General features: G+C 44.2%; 1 protein-coding gene across 2 annotated transcripts in view; it reads right to left on the bottom strand.

Annotated features, from left to right (window-relative positions):
• Positions 1–23,778, bottom strand: part of SFMBT1 (Scm like with four mbt domains 1) — a 150,414-nt gene that overhangs the window by 64,771 nt on the left and 61,865 nt on the right. For both annotated transcript variants that reach the window (XM_077278162.1, XM_077278161.1), the window contains exons 4-7: positions 21,769–22,009; positions 10,765–10,853; positions 7,309–7,549; positions 7,128–7,222 (exon numbers count right to left, since the gene is read on the bottom strand). In XM_077278162.1, coding sequence (XP_077134277.1) covers positions 7,128–7,222; positions 7,309–7,549; positions 10,765–10,853; positions 21,769–22,009 — 666 coding nt within the window. The remainder of the gene's footprint in view (positions 1–7,127; positions 7,223–7,308; positions 7,550–10,764; positions 10,854–21,768; positions 22,010–23,778) is intronic.

Raw genomic sequence — 23,778 nt, 5'->3', positions numbered from 1 at the left:
CCAGAGAGCTCCACTCCGACTCAGATGCCAGCATTGTGGAGGTGGGGTACTGGTATGGGCTGGTATCATCAAAGATGAACTTGTGGGACCTTTTCGGGTTGAGGATGGAGTGAAGCTCAACTCCCAGACCTACTGCCAGTTTCTGGAAGACAACTTCTTCAAGCAGTGGTACAGGAAGAAGTCGGTATCGTTCCAAGAAAAACCTGATTTTCATGCAGGACAATGCTCCATCACATGCCTCCAACTACTCCACAGCGTGGCTGGCCAGTAAAGGTCTCAAAGAAGAAATAATGACATGGCCCCCTTGTTCACCTGATCTGAACCCATAGAGAACCTGTGGTCCCTCATACAATGTGAGATCTACAGGGAGGGAAAACAGTCCACCTCTTGGAACAGTGTCTGGGAGGCTGTGGTGGCTGCTGCACGCAATGTTGGTCGTAAACAGATCAAGCAACTGATAGGATCTATGGATGGAGGCGGCTGAGTGTCATCATAAAGAAAGGTGGCTATATTGGTCACTAATTTTTGGGGTTTTGTTTTTCTATGTCAGAAACGTTTATTTCTAAACTTTGTGCAGTTATATTGGTTTACCTGGTGAAAATAAACAAGTGAGATGGGAATATATTTGGTTTTTATTAAGTTGCCTAAGAATTCTGCACAGTAATAGTTACCTGCACAAACAGATATCCTCCTAAGATAGCCAAATCTAAAAAAAAAACAAAAAAAAAAACACTCCAACTTCCAAAAATATTAAGCTTTGATATTTATCAGTCTTTTGGGTTGATTGAGAACATAGTTGTTGATCAATAATAAAAATAATCCTCTAAAATACAACTTGCCTAATAATTCTGCACACAGTATATATCACGTAGGTTGGGTCCATTAGTGCCCTTATTTGACAAACCCAGATTTCTCCCCTACTTCATGTGTGGACTCCTTTCTAATCTAGGACAGATCCGCTTGGGTTAGATTGAGACATTCTCATGGGATCAGGCTCTTGTCCTTTCTTTACAGAACTCGGTGGCTTTTGTCCAGGTAGGTGTCTATCCTGGCTGGCATATTTCTGACCAGTATAAAGGAAGATATCACCCTGATTGAAACTTCAAAATAGGTCCTTATACTTAACTTTTATCTTGTTCAAGTGCTTCTCACAAAATTATAATATCAAAAAAATAATTTCAGTTCTTCAATACAAAAAGTAAAATTCACATATTATAGGAGTCATTACAGAGTGATCTATTTCAAGTGTTTATTTCTGTTAATGTTGATTATGGCTTACAGCTAGGGATGATCGAATAGCTTTGGATAAGTGCTTTTCCGAAAAGCTACTGCGCTTCCCGAATAGCTGCCTCAGTAAACTGAATACCTGGAACGCTCCTGATAATCAGCTGTTCGGCGCCCCAGCTGCATGTGTCGTGGCCGTGTGACAATCACAATACATGCATGGAGAACCTGGGTGTTGCGACTGTCACACAGCCACGACGCACCACGACACATGCAGCTTTGGCGCCGAACAGCTGATGATCGGGAGCGCTCCAGGTATCCAGGTTACCGAGGCAGCTATTTGGGAAGCACTATAGCTATTCGGAAAAGCACTTATCCAAAGCTAATCGATCATCCCTACTTACAGCCAATGAAAACCCAAAAGTCATTATCTCAGTAAATTAGAATTCTTTATAACACCAGCTTGAAAAAGGATTTTAAAATCCAAAATTTTGGCCTACTGAAATGTATGTTCAGTAAATGCACTCAATACATGGTCGGGCTCCTTTTGCATCAATGCGGTGTGGCATGGAGGTGAGGTGCTGAGGTGTTATGGAAGCCCAGGTTGCTTTGATAGCAGCCTTCTGCTTGTCTGCATTGTTGGATCTGGTGTCTCATCTTCCTCTTGACAATATCATATAGATTCTCTATGGGTTAAGGTCAGGCGAGTTTGAGGGCCAATCAAGCACAGTGATACTGTTGTTTCTAAACCAGGTGTTGGTACTTTTAGCAGTGTGGACAGGTGTCAAGTCCTGTTGGAGAATGAGATTTCCATCTCCAAAAAGCTTGTCGGTAGAGAGAAGCATGAAGTGGTCAAAAATTTCTGCGCTGACTTTAGTCTTGATAAAACACAGTGGACCTACACCGGCAGATGACATGGCTCCCCAAAGCATCACTGATTGTGGAAACTTCACACTAGACCTCAAGCAGCTTGGATTGTGGCCTCTCCACTCTTCCTCCAGACTCTGGGACCTTGACTTCCAAATGAAATGCAAAATGTACTTTCATCTGAAAACAACACCTTGGACCACCGAGCAACAGTCCAGTTAATTTTTCTCCTTGGCCCAGGTAAGATGCTTCTGGGGTTGTCTATTGGTCATGAGTGGCTGGACACAAGGAATGCGACACTTGTAGCCCATGTCCTGGATATGTCTGTGTGTGTATGGTCGCTCTTGAAACACTGACTCCAGCAGCAGTCCGCCCCTTGTGAATCTCGCCCAAATTTTTGAATGGCCTTTTCTTAACAATCCTTTCAAGGCTGCGGTTATCCCGATTGCTTCTGCACCTTCTTCTACCACACTTTTTCCTTCCACTCAACTTTCCATTAATATGCTTGGATTCAGCACTCTGAACAGCCAGCTTCTTTAGCAATGACCTTTTGTGGCTTACCATCCTTGTGGAGAGTGTCAATGACTGCCTTCTGTACATGTGTCAAATCAGCAATCTTTCCCATGATTGTGGAGCCTACTGAACTAGACTAAAGGTACCTTCACACGAAGCGACGCTGCAGCGATAGCGACAACAATGCCGATCGCTGCAGCGTCGCTGTTTGGTCGCTGGAGAGCTGTCACACAGACCGCTCTCCAGCGACCAACGATGCCGAGGTCCCCGGGTAACCAGGGTAAACATTGGGTTACTAAGCGCAGGGCCGCGCTTAGTAACCCGATGTTTACCCTGGTTACCAGCGTAAAAGTAAAAAAAACAAACAGTACATGCTCACCTGCGCGTCCCCCAGCGTCTGCTTCCTGACACTGACTGAGCTCCGGCCCTAACAGCACAGCGGTGACGTCACCGCTGTGCTTTCACTTTCACTTTAGGGCCGGGCTCAGTCAGTGTCAGGAAGCAGACGCTGGGGGACGCGCAGGTGAGTATGTACTGTTTGTTTTTTTTACTTTTACGCTGGTAACCACGGTAAACATTGGGTTACTAAGCGCGGCCCTGCGCTTGGTAACCCGATGTTTACCCTGGTTACCAGTGTAAAATATCGCTGGTATCGTTGCTTTTGCTTTCAAACACAACGATACACGGCGATCGGACGACCAAATAAAGTTCTGGACTTTATTCAGCGACCAGCGACATCACAGCAGGATCCTGATCGCTGCTGCGTGTCAAACGAAACGATATCACTAGCGAGGACGCTGCAACGTCACGGATCGCTAGCGATATCGTTACAAAGTCGTTTCGTGTGAAGGTACCTTAAGGGACCTTTGTAAATGCTTAGGAAGCCTTTGCAGGTGTTTTTTTTTATTATTAATTATTCTAATTTACGGAGATAATGACTTTTGGGGTTTCATTGGCAGTACGCCGTAATAATCAACATTAATAGAAATAAACACTTGAAATAGATCACTTGGTTTGCAATGACTCTATATAATATGAATTTCACTTTTTGTATTCAAGAACTGAAATAAATTAACTTTTTGATGATATTCTAATTTTGTGAGAAGCACCTGTATATACAAAGCAACACAAAAAGACATCTGCAATGACCCTGTACCCCAGGAGTTCCCAACTTGTGGCTCAGGAGCCACATGTGACTCACAGGCCCATGATGTGTGGCTCATGGATGCCTGCCAGCTTGATGCATTAGCACCAGGTCTAACAAAGATCTATGAAGAGCAGATCTGAATGTGCATATTCTGGCCTTGGGAATTTGTAGACAATTTAAGCATGTTAAGCTGGAGACCAGGTGATGCCTACTGTCAGAGGAGGCGCTTTAAGCTGGATGAAACAGTGTGGTTGGAGTGATCAATGCGAGAATACTGAACGGAGCTATTGTGGGAACCTCTGGATATTGGTATTCTGCATTGGTGGGATTTCTGTGGAAAAGCTTTGGCTGTCGTTATACTAGTAACGGGGGCTCTGTATTACGCTACTGTTATGGGGTGGGAGCTGGATATGGCTTGCAACTCTCATTTAGACCTAATGGTGGATCACGACTCTCTCTCAAAGCTGAATGTGGCTGTCAAGGTCAGAAAGGTTGGGTTCCACTGCTCTACCCTTTACTGGGTCTTGAGAGGAGAAACTAGGCAGCCACATTTCATAGGAGGATTGGCAAAAAACATTCATAGTCTGTCACAAATTACCTATTACTTCCCATGTTCGGGAGAAAAACCATAAGATTTTCTCTAGATGGTACCATTGCCCCACTATGCTACATTGGATCTTCCCCTCTGTCGGGCTTGTGGGATGCCCACTCGGTTGTGGAATTCAATGTTCTCACTGTACAATAGTCTCACTGGTAGCAGAGTCACACCCTCTCCCCAAATAGGCTACTCTCCATTACTCCGGATTCAATCTCAAAAGGCAAAGAAAGATCCTTACACACCAACAGCTGTTAAGTCAATTACTCCACGTCACTGGAAATCCACAAAAAGGCTCACTGAATGGGTGGAAGAGGTTAATAATAATAATATGAAATTGGAAAACATAATTGCACATGATAATCACAACAAGGCCTTCCATCGTCAATGGACATGTTGGATATTATTCAGTGAGGGGAATGACCTGGCAATTTGGCTGAAAGAAAAGAATACTTAAAATAGCGTGTTTGGGTAGACTGATCCCCTCTAAAGTGCTGGCTTCAATAAGTTGTGTTTTGTTTTTTAATTATTACTTCCCTACCTCCCTTTCCTTCCCGTTCTCTTTTTCCACCCATCCTTTCTTCCTTACATTCCTCTTGCACATACATATCTATTTGATTTATGCAAAAGCATACACTCATAATTAATCAAACTGATTATACGCATATCTAATGTTTAACGACAACTTAACTTATTATTGATTGTAACTTGAATGTTCTGTTTTCCTACCAGTGTTGTTAAAACTCAAAAACATTTAGAGTAACACAAATGTATTATATAGATTTATTACACATACAGTGGGGCAAAAAAGTATTTAGTCAGTCAGCAATAGTGCAAGTTCCACCACTTAAAAAGATGAGAGGCGTCTGTAATTTACATCATAGGTAGACCTCAACTATGGGAGACAAACTGAGTCAAAAAAATCCAGAAAATCACATTGTCTGTTTTTTTAACATTTAATTTGCATATTATGGTGGAAAATAAGTATTTGGTCAGAAACAAACAATCAAGATTTCTGGCTCTCACAGACCTGTAACTTCTTCTTTAAGAGTCTCCTCTTTCCTCCACTCATTACCTGTAGTAATGGCACCTGTTTAAACTTGTTATCAGTATAAAAAGACACCTGTGCACACCCTCAAACAGTCTGACTCCAAACTCCACTATGGTGAAGACCAAAGAGCTGTCAAAGGACACCAGAAACAAAATTGTAGCCCTGCACCAGGCTGGGAAGACTGAATCTGCAATAGCCAACCAGCTTGGAGTGAAGAAATCAACAGTGGGAGCAATAATTAGAAAATGGAAGACATACAAGACCACTGATAATCTCCCTCGATCTGGGGCTCCACGCAAAATCCCACCCCGTGGGGTCAGAATGATCACAAGAACGGTGAGCAAAAATCCCAGAACCACGCGGGGGGACCTAGTGAATGAACTGCAGAGAGCTGGGACCAATGTAACAAGGCCTACCATAAGTAACACTACGCCACCATGGACTCAGATCCTGCAGTGCCAGACGTGTCCCACTGCTTAAGCCAGTACATGTCCGGGCCCGTCTGAAGTTTGCTAGAGAGCATTTGGATGATCCAGAGGAGTTTTGGGAGAATGTCCTATTGTCTGATGAAACCAAACTGGAACTGTTTGGTAGAAACTCAACTTGTCGTGTTTGGAGGAAAAAGAATACCGAGTTGCATCCATCAAACACCATACCTACTGTAAAGCATGGTGGTGGAAACATCATGCTTTGGGGCTGTTTCTCTGCAAAGGGGCCAGGACGACTGATCCGGGTACATGAAAGAATGAATGGGGCCATGTATCGTGAGATTTTGAGTGCAAACATCCTTCCATCAGCAAGGGCATTGAAGATGAAACGTGGCTGGGTCTTTCAACATGACAATGATCCAAAGCACACCGCCAGGGCAAGGAAGGAGTGGCTTCGTAAGAAGCATTTCAAGGTCCTGGAGTGGCCTAGCCAGTCTCCAGATCTCAACCCTATAGAAAACCTTTGGAGGGAGTTGAAAGTCCGTGTTGCCAAGCGAAAAGCCAAAAACATCACTGCTCTAGAGGAGATCTGCATGGAGGAATGGGCCAACATACCAACAACAGTGTGTGGCAACCTTGTGAAGACTTACAGAAAACATTTGACCTCTGTCATTGCCAACAAAGGATATTTTACAAAGTATTTAGATGAAATTTTGTTTCTGACCAAATACTTATTTTCCACCATAATATGCAAATTAAATGTTAAAAAAAACAGACAATGATTTTCTGGATTTTTTTTTCTCAGTTTGTCTCCCATAGTTGAGGTCTACCTATGAGGTAAATTACAGACGCCTCTTATCTTTTTAAGTGGTGGAACTTGCACTATTGCTGACTGACTAAATACTTTTTTTCCCCACTGTAAGTAATCTAGTATCTGCTAACAGCCCTCTCATTTGACACCCTATATATGTGCAAGCTCAGATTACCCAAGCATACGTGTGTTTTCTATGTGTACGTGGGGCTAAAATGGTTTTCTGAAAAATGGCCCAACCTAAAAATTCTGGTGGGACTGGCTAACCATGACATGTATGGTGACATCCCAACTTTTACCGCCAAGGATCAGATAGAACTATGTACATTCCTTGTTTTACTACTAAATTATGGCAAGGTTTTCAGACTGACTAATGGGTTTGGGGGCCTTAATACTGAGTGTCTAAGTATCACCAACTTTTCACATCAGTAGATCAATTCCATACAAGAATAAATTCCCACCTTATACAATCACCATACACTGTTACTAACCTGGAAAAAGTCGCCTGGTATAACGTTTTCAGGGTCTTCTAAGCACTTGGCCAATATTTCTTTCCATTTTTCCTCCGTGTTCAGATGAACAATTTCTGCATTACGAAAAGAGAAAACCTGAATTACTTTCCTTGCTGTGGATTTGCACAAGAACAATGACCTGTACAATAAATGCACTTACCTTGGGGAGGATTTATTTCAAAGCCATTCTTACTAGCCCACCCAAGTTCATGCAAGGACGGGTTAAGGTAGAAGCAGTGCAGACTTGGCCACTCGGGGGCGCCTTCATATTGCAGCTCAAGTCTACCGCCAATGTTGTCTACCACGTGAACTGGCCAGGCAGCCAAGGAGTCTTGAGAGTGCTGCAGCTCCAGTCTGCAACCAGGCCCAAACAGATCTAATGGATCTTTTCCCCTCTGTGGCTGAATGGAGATGAAACATTTTACTTAGCAAAACATTATATCACTAGAATAAACCAAAGTTATCAATGCAGGCTTACACCAACAATACACAACTGAACTACAGTACAGACCAAAAGTTTGGACACACCTTCTCATTTAAAGATTTTTCTGTATTTTCATGACTATGAAAATTGTACATTCACACTGAAGGCTTCAAAACTATGAATTAACACATGTGGAATTATATACTTTACAAAAAAGTGTGAAACAACTTTAATTATGTCTTATATTCTAGGTTCTTCAAAGTAGCCACCTTTTGCTTTGATGACTGCTTTGCACACTCTTGGCATTCTCTTGATGAGCTTCAAGAGGTAGTCACCAGGAATGGTTTTCACTTTACAGGTGTGCCCTGTCAGGTTTAATCAGTGGGATTTCTTGCCTTATAAATGGTGTTGGGACCATCAGTTGTGTTGAGCAGAAGTCTGGTGGATACACAGCTGATATAGACTGTTAGAATTTGTATTAGGGTGCCGTCACACTAGCAGTATTTGGTCAGTATTTTACATCAGTATTTGCAAGCCTAAACCAGGAGTGGGTGATAAATGCAGAAGTGGTGCAAATGTTTCTATTATACTTGTCCTCTAATTTTTCCACTCCTGGTTTTGGCTTACAAATACGGATGTAAAATACTGACCAAATACTGCTAGTGTGACGGCAGCCTTATGGCAAGAAAAAAGCAGCTAAGTAAATAAAAACGAGTGGCCATCATTACTTTAAGAAATGAAGGTCAGTCAGTCTGAAAAATTGTGAAAACTTTGAAGGTGTCCCCAAGAGCAGTGGCAAAAAAAACATCAAGTACTTCAAAGAAACTGGCTCACATGAGGACCGCTCCAGGAAAGGAAGACCAAGAGTCACCTCTGCTTCTGAGGATAAGTTTATCCGAGTCACCAGCCTCAGAAATCGCAGGTTAACAGCAGCTCAGATTAGAGACCAGGTCAATGCCACACAGAGTTCTAGCAACAGACACATCCCTACAACAACTGTTAAGAGGAGACTTTGTGCAGCAGGCCTTCATGGTAAAATAGCTGCTAGGAAACCACTGCTAAGGACAGGCAACAAACAGAAGAGACTTGTTTGGGCTAAAGAACACAAGGAATGGACATTAGACCAGTGGAAATCTGTGCGTTGGTCTGATGAGTCAAAATTTGAGATCTTTGGTTCCAACCACCGTGTCTTTGTGCGACGCAGAAAAGGTGAACGGATGGACTCTACATGCCTGGTTCCCACCGTGAAGCATGGAGGACGAGGTGTGATGGTGTGGGGGTGCTTTGCTGGTGACACTGTTGGAGATTTATTCAAAATCGAAGGCACACAGAACCAGCATGGCTACCACAGCATCTTGCAGTGGCATGCTATTCCATCTGGTTTGCGTTTAGTTGGACCATCATTTATTTTTCAACAGGACAATGACCCCAAACACACCTCCAGGCTGTGCAAGGGCTATCTGACCAAGAAGGAGAGTGATGGGGTGCTACGCCAGATGACCTGGCCTCCACAGTCACCAGACCTGAACCCAATCGAGATGGTTTGGGGTGAGCTGGACCGCAGAGTGAAGGCAAAAGGGCCAACAAGTGCTAAGCATCTCTGGGAACTCCTTCAAGATTGTTGGAAGACCATTCCCGGTGACTACCTCTTGAAGCTCATCAAGAGAATGCTAAGAGTGTGCAAAGAAGTCATCAAAGCAAGAGGTGGCTACTTTGAAGAACCTAGAATATAAGACATATTTTCAGTTGTTTCACACTTTTCTGTTAAGTATATAATTCCACATGTGTTAATTCATAGTTTTGATGCCTTCAGTGTGAATGTATAATTTTCATAGTCATGAAAATACAGAAAAATCTTTAAATAAGAAGGTGTGTCCAAACTTATGGTCTGTACTGTATATTACATATGAGATATAGAGATGGGAAATAGTTAGTTTTTGAGACTACTCAGGTCTCCTCACCAGGCATAGAGTAACACAATCTGAAGAGTCACATACAGACATACTGTGGTCTGGTCCATGGTGGTGATGTCCCTTAATGGTCTGAGGAGCACATTCGTTATTTGAATGACATGGAGCTTCTGACAATGATGCTTTTTAGATTTGGGGGCTGCCTAAAACACAGTAGTCGGAGGTCTGGAAAGTTAGATTGTAAGCAGGCATCTTTTTGTAGTAAAGGCTGTAGTTTCCATGTCCACGGAATCTAAGAAGCATCATTGTCAGAAGCTCCCTGTCCTCTCCAACAGCTGCAGGTACCTTTCCTTGAAACCAGAAAAAATGTAAAACCTGTCAATTTATAATGACCACGGACAAGATAAAGATCCCCAACTCACATCCTGACTACAAGATCCCAGATACTCTCAGCTGCATCACATCTAATGTAGTGTATGTGAAATTATATGTACCAAATGTCCAGATGGGGGTCTGTATGTGGGGGAGATGGGGCAAAAAGCTTAGAACAAGGACGAATTCTCATAACCACACAAACGATTAGATCAACCTGTGGCCAAACATTTTTGTATCCCCAATTCATCATGTACATGAAATGACTTGTATTAAAGGTAACTCCAAATCTCAGAGAGACAGAAAAATGTGTAAGTACCAACCTATGACAACCTTTGACACATTCAGCAGGGATGGATGTGTCGCATGGATTTAGGTCTTTCTACAGCAACTAACAAATGTGCCTCCTCAGACCATTTGGGGGCATCACAACCATGAACTAGACCTCAGAACAATAAAACTTTCACACTCCTTATCTATAAACTGTTCTAATATTTATGTTTATCCCTCTCCCATAATGATAGTTCTGCTTCACATCACTTTTCTTATCTATTGCATTTCTCCTGTGCTGTGTAGAGTATAAATATGTGATTTCAGATTTTGTGTTATTCAATGTCTGATGAAATGACCTGAGTAGTCTTGAGAGCGTGCACTTTATCATCTTTTCAGTTCGCCATTAAAAAGGTATCTACCACTGAGGACTCTCAAATGGTAATATTTTTCTACCTACCTGCTAACATGGTACAAAGATACATAATTTTTCCTGTTACACTGGAGTGACTTCTATAGGAGTAAACCTCCCCATTTTTTTTTTTATTTACAAGATTTCCTTGTTTCCTTTACATTCAGTGTATTATATTTATTACAATCATTACAGTTTTAGTCTACAATTTGTGGAGGGTATACTTACGCCCTCTAGCAGATGAGAAGGTGCACTGCAAGTCCCTTTTAATGTCTCTGCAACAAGTTCTTCCCAGTTCTGCAATTTTTCTTTTAGAACTGCAGGGGAAAACATTCCAACAAATAATTACCTATCCCTCTTGTACAGTCAGCTGTCTGGATTCTATGGTCATATTACTTTGCAAATACTACCACATATAAAAGGTAATCTGTCACCAGCTGTTTGCTAGCTGAGAGCAGCATAAGGAAGGGGCAGAGAAACGGATCTGCTGCAGATCTAACCATTCTCTAAATGCTGTGCTCTGTATAACCCCCCCACACCACTGATTGGCAGCCTTCTGTGTACACTGTTCATAGGCAGAAAGTGCCTATAGGTGATGGGGGCCATGGTTGCACAGAGCTCATGAACAAGGAGGATAACATGGCAGCAGGTTTACTAGTCCTCTAGTTATAAAATTATTGTTTTATGAGCAGGAAATCAAAGAGTACAACAAGCACCACACAGTAAATAACACTGGAATCAGGGTCTCTGTCTCTACAGTATGTTGCTCTTAGGTTAGGAGGCAAAAACATGCTTCCAATACAGAAGAGGATGCAGTTAAGTAGCTGGAGCGCAGGTATTCTCTTAAGAAAACAATAGCCAAATTGTTCAGATACACATCTATATTGGCCTTAACGAACAGTCAGCATCAAATATATTGATGGGATTCCTTATTTATCACAGGGGTGATAGTTAAGACACAACAGAAACATTTCCCCCTTCCTCCCATAAGAGCAACAATTGTGACAAACAAAAGTTTTCCAACAAGATCTAAGCTAGAAATTAAACATCCCACACATTGTATGGGAAGACAAGATACTAATTAGCTTTCATGCAAGATGTATTGGCTTATACCCATACGGCTGAGGGTACAATGTACTTCCAATGGGGAAATTGGGAGGAAAAGTGTCCGGTCAGCAGCTGAAGTGAATTGCCATCTTTATTAGCGAAATAGAACTCAAATACACACCCCAACGCTAAAAAGGATTGGGATTGCATATCGACTGGTCTATAGCATTGACCATTAATAAGATCAGGAGGAGCAGTCACAGACACAGTGACACATCGGCTTATATTCGGCTACTGCCGTATCTGGTATCAGCCACGTACAAAGAAGGACACCGCACTAGGATTTAGTGGCCACTGCCAAGTACTGCAGATAATACCTCATTAAGATGATCGAGGGGGGTGGCATGTAAGGTGTTGGACCATCATTGAAAAAAAGTGCTTGTACTTTGTGCAAAAGTGCAGTAAACCATGACGTTCCAAATCATGGTGGTGCCTGATCGCCTATGTCTTATATAGGAGCAGGGGATGTTTTAAGCTAACTCAGGTAAAAAAGATACATACAAGAATAGAACCCGGAACTGAATGAAGAGTAATAATGTAAATGGATTTACTTCTCCTTTATTCAACGCCTCGACGGGCATATCACCGAGAGCTGCTACTGCGCAGGCGGCATCATCTTGGAAGAGGAAATTTTTTTTCCCCTTTTCCAGCAAGATGAAGCCGCCTGCGCAGTAGCAGCTATCGGATCTCTATACACACCAATAGCCGCCATTTTCAAATTGATTTTTTTTTCTAGCTCAATAACATCAAGAATAATAATTGCTAGGACACTAAACATGCGATTATGCTGCAGCGCCACAGCCGGCACCTGCCTGCAGGTTTTTTTTTTTTCTTCATTATGTACATATATTCATTATGTAAACTAGGTGGCAGGAGTGACCTGTCAGCAGTCTGCATTATGAATATCTAATCAGAGCACCACATGAAGACCCCCACAGGCCGACCAGGGGCACGGGCATATCATTATCTCAAAGCTGAAAATAAAGATTAAACAACCACAAGACGGATTTCATCACCAGGTATCATTGTAATCAGTATAACGGCACCGACCTGACACTGTCTGTAGGTTAGGGTACCGTCACACATTGAAATTTCCATCGCTACGACGTTACGATTCGTGACGTTCTAGCGATATCGTTACGATATCGCTGTGTCTGACACGCTACTGCGATCAGACTCCCTGCTGAGAATCGTACGTCGTAGCAGATCGTTTGGAACTTTCTTTCGTCGCTTGATCACCCGCTGACATCGCTGGATCGTTGTGTGTGACAGCGATCCAGCGATGTCTTCGCTTGTAACCAGGGTAAACATCGGGTAACTAAGCGCAGGGCCGCGCTTAGTAACCCGATGTTTACCCTGGTTACAAGCGTAAACGTAAAAAAACAAACAGTACATACTCACCCGTCGGTGTCCTTCAGGTCCCTTGCCGTCTGCTTCCTGCTCTGAGTGCCGGCCGGAAAGTGAGAGAGCAGATCACAGCGGTGCTGCGCTCTGCTCTCACTGTACGGCTGCACTCAGAGCAGGAAGCAGACGGCAAGAGACCTGAAGGACACCGACGGGTGAGTATGTACTGTTTGTTTTTTTACGTTTACGCTGGTAACCAGGGTAAACATCGGGTTACTAAGCGCGGCCCTGCGCTTAGTTACCCGATGTTTACCCTGGTTACCGGGGACTTCGGCATCGCTCCAGCGCCGTGATTGCAACGTGTGACCGCAGTCTACGACGCTGGAGCGATGATTATACGACGCTGCGACGTCACGAATCGTGCCGTCGCAGCGATGAAAATTTCAATGTGTGACGGTACCCTTACTGTGCACAATCCTGCTGACAGGTTCCTGCAAAGGTGAAAGTTTGGTGCCTGCAACATTTATTGCGTTGGTCATGAAGGATTGGTCTTCTACAAAAGGTGGTATTTAAAAGCGAATACAAGCCTCGTCACAAAGTCATGCTTCACTTCAACGCTAGCTTTACTTTTGGATGTTTAGGTTTCAGAGTGAAGATTAGTAATGTCATGACTCCAATATAACACTGACAATACTTGCTGACTGTTTCCTTCTATTTCAGAATTGGTAACAGAACTCTGGACTATAATTAAAGATGGTTTCTAATTCTGTAACTTTTTTTTTTTTTTAGTGGTGACATTTATGTGTTCATATTTCACATTTTTTATTTTATGGAGAACAAGGCCAATTTCAGAAGCTAGAAGGGAACAGTGCTAACCACGGGGCTTTCTTTCTCTATAACCTAAATATTAGAAGGCGTGAACAACCACCTAATCTGGTAAAAGAAGCAGTTTCAGTCTGGAACATAACATTTTCTCCTTGCCACGGGCATTGTTTGCTACAACCAGCCTGACTCCAGGGAATGAGCAAACCTTGTGCCCATCAGTAACTACAGGATGCACAGTGTATTACACGTACTCGGGCAAAAATGAGCTGTCCGTGCAGTCCATAATACAAACTATTAATAATGTCCGCACTGCAATTACATGCATGACTAACATTATATGAAGGCTTGAATTTCATTTATACAACTGAATAAATCAATGTTTTTTGTGATGCCTGTATATCAAAGCAATAACAGCTCTCGCTGGTCTGAACACATTATGCACAGAGGCTGAAATGTGATTGATATTATTCACTTTACATTGAAGGTAACGTAGGAATAAAGCAATCTAAATTCTAGAAAACGTGTTGTACATTGAACGTTAAAGGGAACCTATCACCCCGTTTTTTAAAAATTAGATAAAAATAGTGTGAAATAGGGGCAGAGCTGGGCTTTACATTACTGCCTTTTTGGTGCCTTTACACCCCCGTTAGGCTGCCGAAATACCTTTGTTTAGTGGCCGTTTTGTCCTGTCACTCAAGTTGGTCAGGTCGGATGGGCGTGGTCACAGCGCCGTTTCTCCCCCAGATCAGGCTCATCATTACGTTGGTGGCGTAGTGGTGTGCGCATGTCCAAGGTCCCGAATCCTGCACAGGGGAGTGAAAATAGCAGCGATGTCCGTTATTTCATTGGTGGTCGGTGGGCGCGGCCATCTTGCTTTGGCCGCGCGTGCGCAGAAGCGGCGCTCTGCTGGCCGCGGCTTCAGGAAAATGGCCGCGGGCATCCGCGCGTGCGCAGATGGCTATCGCGGCGGCCATTTTCGTGAAGCCGAGATGCGAACTCTGCTTCACGAAAATGGCCGCCGCGATAGCCATCTGCGCACGCGCGGATGCCCGCGGCCATTTTCCTGAAGCCGCGGCCAGCAGAGCGCCGCTTCTGCGCACGCGCGGCCAAAGCAAGATGGCCGCGCCCACCGACCACCAATGAAATAACGGACATCGCTGCTATTTTCACTCCCCTGTGCAGGATTCGGGACCTTGGACATGCGCACACCACTACGCCACCAACGTAATGATGAGCCTGATCTGGGGGAGAAACGGCGCTGTGACCACGCCCATCCGACCTGACCAACTTGAGTGACAGGACAAAACGGCCACTTCACAAAGGTATTTCGGCAGCCTAACGGGGGTGTAAAGGCACCAAAAAGGCAGTAATGTAAAGCCCAGCTCTGCCCCTATTTCACACTATTTTTATCTAATTTTTAAAAAACGGGGTGATAGGTTCCCTTTAAACTCTTCCTATGAGTTCTTAGAGCCCTCCTGTCCTTGTGCATCTCTGTCATCCCACATAATTAAAAGACATCTAGGAGGAGATTTACAAGACAGTCCAGAAAAAAAAAAAAAACCACTCTGTTGGCCATATCAACCAATCACACTACAGTTGACATTTTGCTTTCTGCATCATGGGAAATTAGTTTTATTAGTGGAACCATGTAGTAGCACATCAATTAAAACAGATATACAAAAACGTCAAAAAGCAGAACTCAATGTTTTAGAATAAGTGGAGAAAAAACGGTAATTAGTCTTACCGGTAATAGTATTTCCAGGAATCCATCCTGACAGCACCATGGAGGTTGTCTTCTTATCCACAGTGGGACAGGAAACCACGAGTATAAAAGGACCCTCCCCTTACCAATCATCAGTGATTTTCAAAGTACTACATCTGGATGGATGCCAAAAAAGAATATTTTATTTAAACACAAACAAGATACAAATGTTTACATCACATCAGTTCTTAGTAAATCAGCATGGGAAGGGAAACTAGCAGTGCTGTCAGGATGGATTCCTGGAAATACTATTACCGGTAAGACTAATTACCGTTTTCCAGGTCATCCACCTGACAGCACCATGGAGAAGTACCAAAGCAGACTACTTCCTAGGGTGGGAATACTGCCTGGAGTACCCTCCTGCCAAAACTTAATTGTGTTGACATCACGTCTAGTTTGTAATGCTTGGAGAATGTACTAAGATTAGACCAGGAAGCGGCGTTACAAATTTGATCTGCTGAAGCCCCCCCTTTTTCTGCCCATGAGGCTGCCATTGACCTAGACGAATGTGCTCTGATATATCCCGGTGGATCCCTCCCCCGGGCTTTATAGGCCGAGATTATTGTAGATCTAATCCATCTCGCGATTGTGGATTTAGACACCTTTCTACCCTTATTCGGGCCTCTAAACTGAACAAAAAGATTATTATCTACCCTCCAGGGTGCTGTAATCTCTAGGTATTTAAGAACCGATTCTCTAACGTCCAGACTATGGTAAAGAGACTCTTTTTGATTTCTGGGTGACTGAAAGAAAGAAGGAAGTATGACCTCCTGATTAATATTTGAATCGGAGACCACCTTCGGGAGGAAAGCTGGCTCCAGTCTCAGAACCAGTCTGTCATGAAAAACCTGTAAATATGGATCCTGAATAGAGAGGGCCTGAAGCTCTCCCAGTCTCTTTGCGGAAGTAATGGCTACAAGGAAGGCCGTTTTTAGGGACAATTTACCTATGTCTGGATTATCCCCCAAATCAAACTGAATTTTACATAATTCATTAAGAACCAAATTTAAGTCCCATGGTGGGATAGTTTTCCTTATTAAAGGTTTTAGTCTTGCAACTGCCCTGGAAAATCGACTTATCCATGGGTGAGCTGATAAAGTACAGTCATAAAAAACACTAAGGGCCGCAACTTGTACCCGTAAGGTACTGGGTCTGAGACCTGCATTAAACCCTGCCTGTAAAAAGTCAAGGATTTTGGGAACATTAGGGCGGTCAGTATCGACTGTAGTTTCTCCACAGTAGCTGCAGAATTTTTTCCAGATTTTGGAATAGATTGAAGAGGTTACTGGCTTCCTGCTTGCTTTTAATGTAGAGATCACCTCGTACGATAACCCCTTTGCTCTTAGGACTTGCCGCTCAGGATCCAGGCCGATAGACGGAGGGTTTCCAGATTTCGGTGGAGAATGGGACCTTGAAAGAGGAGATCCGTTCTTTGTGGAAGAATAACTGGTTTCTCCTTTGACATTTTTTTCAGAAAGGCAAACCAACTCCTCTTCGGCCAGTACGGCACTACAAGCAGGACTTTGGCTCCGTCTTCTGCGATTTTCCTGAGAGTTCTTGGTATTAGAACAAGCGGCGGGAACGCATACAACAGACCTCTTTCCCATGATTGGGAGAAGGCATCGACTCCAGCCGGGTTCTCCTGAGGGTTTAGTGAATAGAATACGCTGACCTTTGCGTTCTGTCTGGTTGCAAAGAGGTCTATCTCCGGGTACCCCCAATGACGACACAAGTCTTTGAAAACCACGTTGTTTAGCTCCCATTCTGTTGATAGAACCGTCCTCCTGCTCAGGAAGTCCGCTACTTGGTTGCTGGAACCTTCCAAGTGAACTGCAGAGATCGAGAGTACCATCACTTCTGCCCACCTGAAGATTCGTTCTGCCAACTGCTGTAGAGCCCTGTGTCTCGGACCACCCTGATGTCGAAGGAACGCAACTGCTGTTGTGTTGTCCGAGAGCACCTTTACGTGTTTGTTCTTCACCAAGGCCTGTGCTGAAGATAGGACCTTCCAGACTGCGAGCAGTTCTCTGAAGTTTGAGGATCGCGTGCTGTTTTCCCGCGTCCACTGACCCTGGTAATACCTTCCCTGGATGTGGCCTCCCCAGCCTTGTTGACTTGCGTCCGTGGTAATTATCACTTCGGGAGCATGATGCCAGGGCACTCCCCGCCTGAGGTTTTTGGGATCTGTCCACCAACGCAACGAGGTCTTCACTTGGTTTGGCAGCTGTATCACTTTGTCTAAGGATCCCTGTCTTCTGTCCCAGGATGAGAGAATCGCCTGTTGAAGCAGTCGGGAGTGAAATTGACTCCAACTTACGCAAGGTATGCAGGCCGTCATCAGCCCCAGGATCTTCATGGCGTCTCTGAGGGAAACCCTGCTCTTCGCGAAAAGATGAATCTTGCTTATTATGCCTGGCAGTTTTTCCTCCGGCAGAAAGGACATTCTGACGCTTGAGTCTAGCATGACTCCGAGGAATTTTATCCTCCGTTTGGGTACTAGATCGGATTTTTTCCAGTTTATGATCCACCCCAAATTCTGCAGTGTGGAGATTACAAACTGACAGTCAGTCCTGAGTTGATTTACCGTGTCTGCAACCACTAGGAAGTCGTCCAGATACGGAATGACTAAGATATCTCGATTTCTTAGGTAGGCTACTACCTCTATCATAATCTTCGTAAAAACCCTTGGCGCCGAAGCTAGACCAAACGGAAGACAGCGAAACTGGTAATGAAGGACTTTTCCTCCTTTTTCTACTGCGAACTTCAGATATTTTTGGTGGTTTAGGCAGATAGGAACGTGGTAATACGCACTCTTTAAATCTAGAGTGCACATCACCACTCCCCTGTCCAGGAGGGGAATCGTAGATTTTATTGATTCCATTTTGAATCGTTTGTACACTACCCAAGAATTTAGGTGTTTGAGATTTATGATAGTTCTTGATTCCCCCGAGGGTTTTATTACAGAAAAAAGGCTTGAATAAAACCCTTGTCCTATCTCTTGGGGAGGTACAGGGACAATCGCAGCTGTTTTTAGCAGGTCCTGAATATCTACCCACATGGGAGATGTCGCGGTGAGATGGGGGCTGGAGATCAGGAATTTTTGTGGGGGAGGAGAAGAGAATTCTATCCTGTAACCCTGAGCAACTAGTTGTAACACCCATGGGCTTGTAGTGATCTTTTGCCAGCCTCCCGAAAACCTGGTTAAACGCCCCCCCACTCTGGTGGCGTCATTTTCTGTGGTAACCCGATGTTGAACCTGAAAAGGTGGACTCTTTACTTTTGGTTCTAGATTCTCCACCCTTCGGGTAACTCCACCTTCCTTGTTTCCCTTTCCCCCTATAGTCAGTTCTTTGATTAAAACGTGACCTCCGAAAGGGCTGAAACTTTCTGCGTTTGTCCTCTGGGAACCCCTTTTTATCATCTGACGCCTTCTCTAAGATGTCATCTAGTACCGGACCGAATACCCTTCCCCCTGAAAATGGGATGGCGCAAAGCTTATTTTTGGAATGTACGTCCCCCGACCAGTTTTTGAGCCAGATGGCTCTTCTGGCCGCATTTGATAGGGATTGATCCCTGGCCGTAAATCTTACTGTTTCTGCCGATGCGTCTGCTAGAAAATCTGTACCCATTTTAAGGAGGGGAAGGGATTTTAATATAGTTTCTCTAGGGGTTTTAGAAGAAAGCTGATCTGCTAGGTCATCCACCCATAGGTGCATAGACCGTGCTACTGAGGTTGCCGCTATGTTCGCACGCATTACAGCTGCTGAGCTCTCCCAGGCTCATTTTAAGAGACTGTCTGCATTCCTATCCATAGCCTCCTTCAAGTTAGATGAGTCCTCAAAGGGTATTGCAGTTCTTTTGGAGACTCTGGCTAGGGGAATGTCTATTTTAGGGACATCCTCCCAGTCTTTGACCTCCGCTGGATCAAATGGGAGGCGTAGTTTAAAGTCTTTTGGAATGATCAGGCGTTTTTCCGCCTCCTCCCACTCCTCCAGAATCATTACGCGAATATGAGCGTTAACAGGAAAGACTTTTGAGGTCTGAGCTCGTAACCCGCCGAACATCTCATCTTGTATTGAACAAGAGGCTGGCGGCTCTTCAATTTGCATGGTGTGTCTTACTGCACCAAGGAGCTCGTCCGTGTCCATAGAAGAAAATAAGTACTTTTTCCCCCTCTCGGGAGGGTCTCTAAACTCCTCATCCTCCAGATCTGAATTGGACAACGCTCCTTCAGACGTAGAGTCCGAATCCCTCATTCTCTTCTTATTATCTGGCTGTGAGGGTTGAGGGGTCATTAAGCCAGAGACTGATGCCTGTACCTCCTCCCTGATAATAGCCCGCATGTTAGACATGAGAGAGGCCTGCTCTTCACCCAGTATGCGGTTAGTGCAGGGCTCACACAGGGGTTTCTGCCATGTGTCTTTTAATTTAATGGAGCATATAGGGCACTTCTTACATCTCCCCTTCTTAGCTGCGGCGGCGGGGGCTACCTATAACAATAGAAGCGGCCCCGTTTTAGAAAGAGGTATAAATACCCGGGAGGTAAGCATTAATAGTTGCCCTCTTCAGGGGGACTTACGTGAGCCTGATTGTCACCCTCTATCCTGGCGGAATCCTCCATTTTGGATATTGCAGGATAGAGGTCTACCTACTCCCTTTACCTTATATTCTTGAATCCTGGCGTTGGAGCGTTCGCGCTCGCCGGCATGCCCCGGAAGTGCTCCGACTCCATAGCTGGAAACGGAGACGCCGACCCCGCCCACCGCTGACGCGACCCGGAAGAGGCTACTCCGGACTTCAGCGTGCGGCGCTCCGGTGATGCGGTGCTGCGGTGAGCCGCCCGGCCGCCTCCTGTTCACAGGGGCGGACCGGGGAAGCTTCGGCGTGCACGGACGAGAGCCCCCCCTTGGGAGGAAACGACCAGCGATCCCAGGAGCAGCGCTACACTGGGTAAGCTGAGGGACCCTGTGTCGGGTTTCAGCGCACGGGGTCTTGTAGCGGGAAGGGTAAAAAGGGCCTAGACCCCCCGATCCACACTCCCCACGGAGCTTGCCGGAGTCTCGTAGTTCCTATCCAAAGTGGGACAGGAAAAACACTGATGATTGGTAAGGGGAGGGTCCTTTTATACTCGTGGTTTCCTGTCCCACTGTGGATAAGAAGACAACCTCCATGGTGCCGTCAGGTGGATGACCTGGAAAAAAAAGTTTTGCTAAACTTTTATTTTGCTGTAAAGGAACAAAACTGACTATTTGGGTGGGGCATGTGACTTGTAAATGAGCAGTGCGTTACGCCTTGTGCAAGGTCTGAGAGGTAGGTGCATAACACAGGGATTCCCTTGGTTCTGGGAATCTGTCATGCAGTGTCCCTTTGGGATTAAGGCTTCCACCTAAAGTCCAAGCACACTGACACCCCCCCCCCCCCATGCACTACACGCGTCTCTCCCCCGCAGTGCACCGACACGCATTCCCCCACCCTCGTGCACCTGTAGCCTGATTTGCACATGGCTTCCACACAATTTCCCATGTTAGGCATAACATGAGAAAGTCGGATGCATTTTTATTAGTGGACAGATGTCTATGCAGCCATACAACTACTTCTATGTGTAAAGATGTGCCAAGAGGTTCCCTTTAAAATGAAGGCGATTGTATCTTCCTGCATAGAAAGTAGTCACAGAAGGAAGATTTTATTTTTATTTTTTTATTTTTTTTTTTACAGGTGACCAATCACACAGTTTTCTAGTCCCGTACATTGCATTGTAGAGATCCTTCTCAAAATCATTTGCGAAAAATGATCACCACCTTAATCCATGCCAAGGATCTATATAAAGGTGGTGGGAAACACCGACTAGTAAACTTGCTCCTGGTTGTAAGGTAATATATTGTAGGGCGAGATCAATGATTACACTGATTACATCACATAATGTAACATTAGCTACAACAGTGATCTCTGCAATAAATATGTTTGGCGTAACTTATGCCAAATAATACCCCTTTTTAAGAAGCACACAGGTCTCTGCCCAAGTTAACGGCCACCCTACAGTACCAGCCTGCCCGCATCAGTAAGGAGCGCACAGCACAAGCAGGCTTTGGGGTTTACAGTGACTGAGCTGCTCTGAAGCGCTTGACATTATACATGCAGTCGCAGTATTATTTTTTTATCAGTTGGTCATGAAAAGCAATATTTTAGCATCTTACTATCTGGTGGTCTAAGAGTCTTCTTGTTCTGTTTGGCCCAGCCAATGGAATGAAGATCGGAGGTCACAATATCACACCAGAAGTCAGCAGATCGGTCTTCTCCGCATCCATCATATCGCAAAAGCAGCAGTTTGCCACAAGTGGTGATGATACTCGCGATCCAGTAAGACTGGGGCTCGGTTCCAAGTGGGACTTCTAATTTCATTCCCGGAGACAAACCAGTCTGCATGGATGTGTCAACCTGTTCAAAGACAGAACAAGGAACACAAATTGAAAGTACTTTAAATACAGAAATCTGATGGTCTTCAAAAATGATAAAGGAGAGCTTTCTGCTCAGTTATACAACACGAATTGTGCTCCCCTCCATTTGGAATGAGATTTTGGAGGTTTTTTTTTTATCAGATAGATTTTTATTATCCGCAAAGAATAAACATCATAAAATCAGAATATTTCTCATGACCATGTTACATTAAACATTTATAGATAACTTTTTACCCCCAACCCAGAGCCCCCCCATCCCGCCCAACCGCCAGAGACCTCAGCCAGAGCCACCCCAATTCCCATCATAATACAAGCATTTGAATAAACATCCATTATATTTCCATTGAATACTAGGCTCCCTATAGTCTCATTTATCATCCTAATTCAAGTCCATCCACGGTTGCCACAGCTTGTGGAAGATGTCCAGCTTATTCCTTTTGGTGTAGATACTTTTCTCCAATGTAAGTATATGCTCCGTTTGCTGAAGAAATTCTCTCCTTGTTGGAGGTTCCTCTCTAATCCAAAATTTGGCGATCAATTTCCTAGCAATGAATAACAATCGTGCAATAACTATTTTAAACATGTTGTCCGTAACAATTTCCTCCACATATCCCAATATGCAAGTCAGTGGATTCCTAGGGACAGAACATCCATACGAGATTTTGAAGTTTAAATGTATTTTTAATGCTAGACAGTGTTCCCCAGGCTTCCCAAAATACAGTATCAGAGAAGAAAAAAAAATCATTTTTAGTAGTAATGACATGATTATATCCTGATTGATCATGGTTGGCAAAGCACTTGTAGGGGTTGGCCACTACTAGGACAACCCCTTCCTAAACTGAATATTCGGCCCCAATAAAATAAATAAACCTATACTCCCCCTCCCATGCCAGCTCCGTTCCCGCGGTGTCAGCACTAGTGGTCCCGAGGCTGTGAAGTGGTGTCATGACACGTGATGCTTAATAGGTGGTGGCATCACAGTCTCCACCTTCGGACAAACTGAACATGAAGCCGAAGTCTGGGCTGCAGCCAATTCCTGGCTTGCTCTTCATGTTCATTTCGACAGGAGGTGGAGACTGACGCCAGCGCTGATTGGGTGCCAGGCATCACGTGTCATTTCACCGCATCACGGCCTGGGGACCACGAGTGCGCACACCACTGGAATGGAGTCGGCACGGGAAGCGAGTATAGATCCATTTATTTAATCGGGGCTGAAAATTCAGTTTAAGAAGGGTGTTGTCCTAGTAGTGGACAACCTCTAACAAATCTTGCAAGAATAAATCATTGGCCTTAGTTTTAAAACAATTTACCTATACTTCATTCAAGAAGCTTCTCTGGAAAGAAAAAAAACAAACACGAGAATAAAAAACTATGAATAAATTCCTAAATACCTTTAAATTAACAAAATTACACTTGTTTTGTCCAGGGAGGCAGTTATCGTAATAACCTGTAGACAGCATGTTGTTTGGGTTGCCATCTCCAGGTCCAGGTCCTGCTACACATGCTCACTGGAACCTGGCCTGCCCCAACAGTCCATCCGAATCAGTTCAGTTTTTATGTACACAGGGTGATTCTAAAAGACTCAAGAGGTAAATGTGCGCATGGTAACGAACAAACTCAAAGTTTAGCACCCCTACAAAGAATGGAGAGGTCTGTAATTTTTATTGTAGGTACACTTCACCTCAGACAGAATCTAAAAATAAAAACCAGAAAATCACATTGAATGATTTTTATATAATTAAAAGGTAT

Source organism: Ranitomeya variabilis, chromosome 8 (assembly GCF_051348905.1).
Source record: "Ranitomeya variabilis isolate aRanVar5 chromosome 8, aRanVar5.hap1, whole genome shotgun sequence".
NCBI lineage: Eukaryota > Metazoa > Chordata > Amphibia > Anura > Dendrobatidae > Ranitomeya > Ranitomeya variabilis.
The sequence above is the reverse complement of the archived record's forward strand: the minus strand, read 5'-3'. Positions and strand labels throughout refer to the sequence as shown.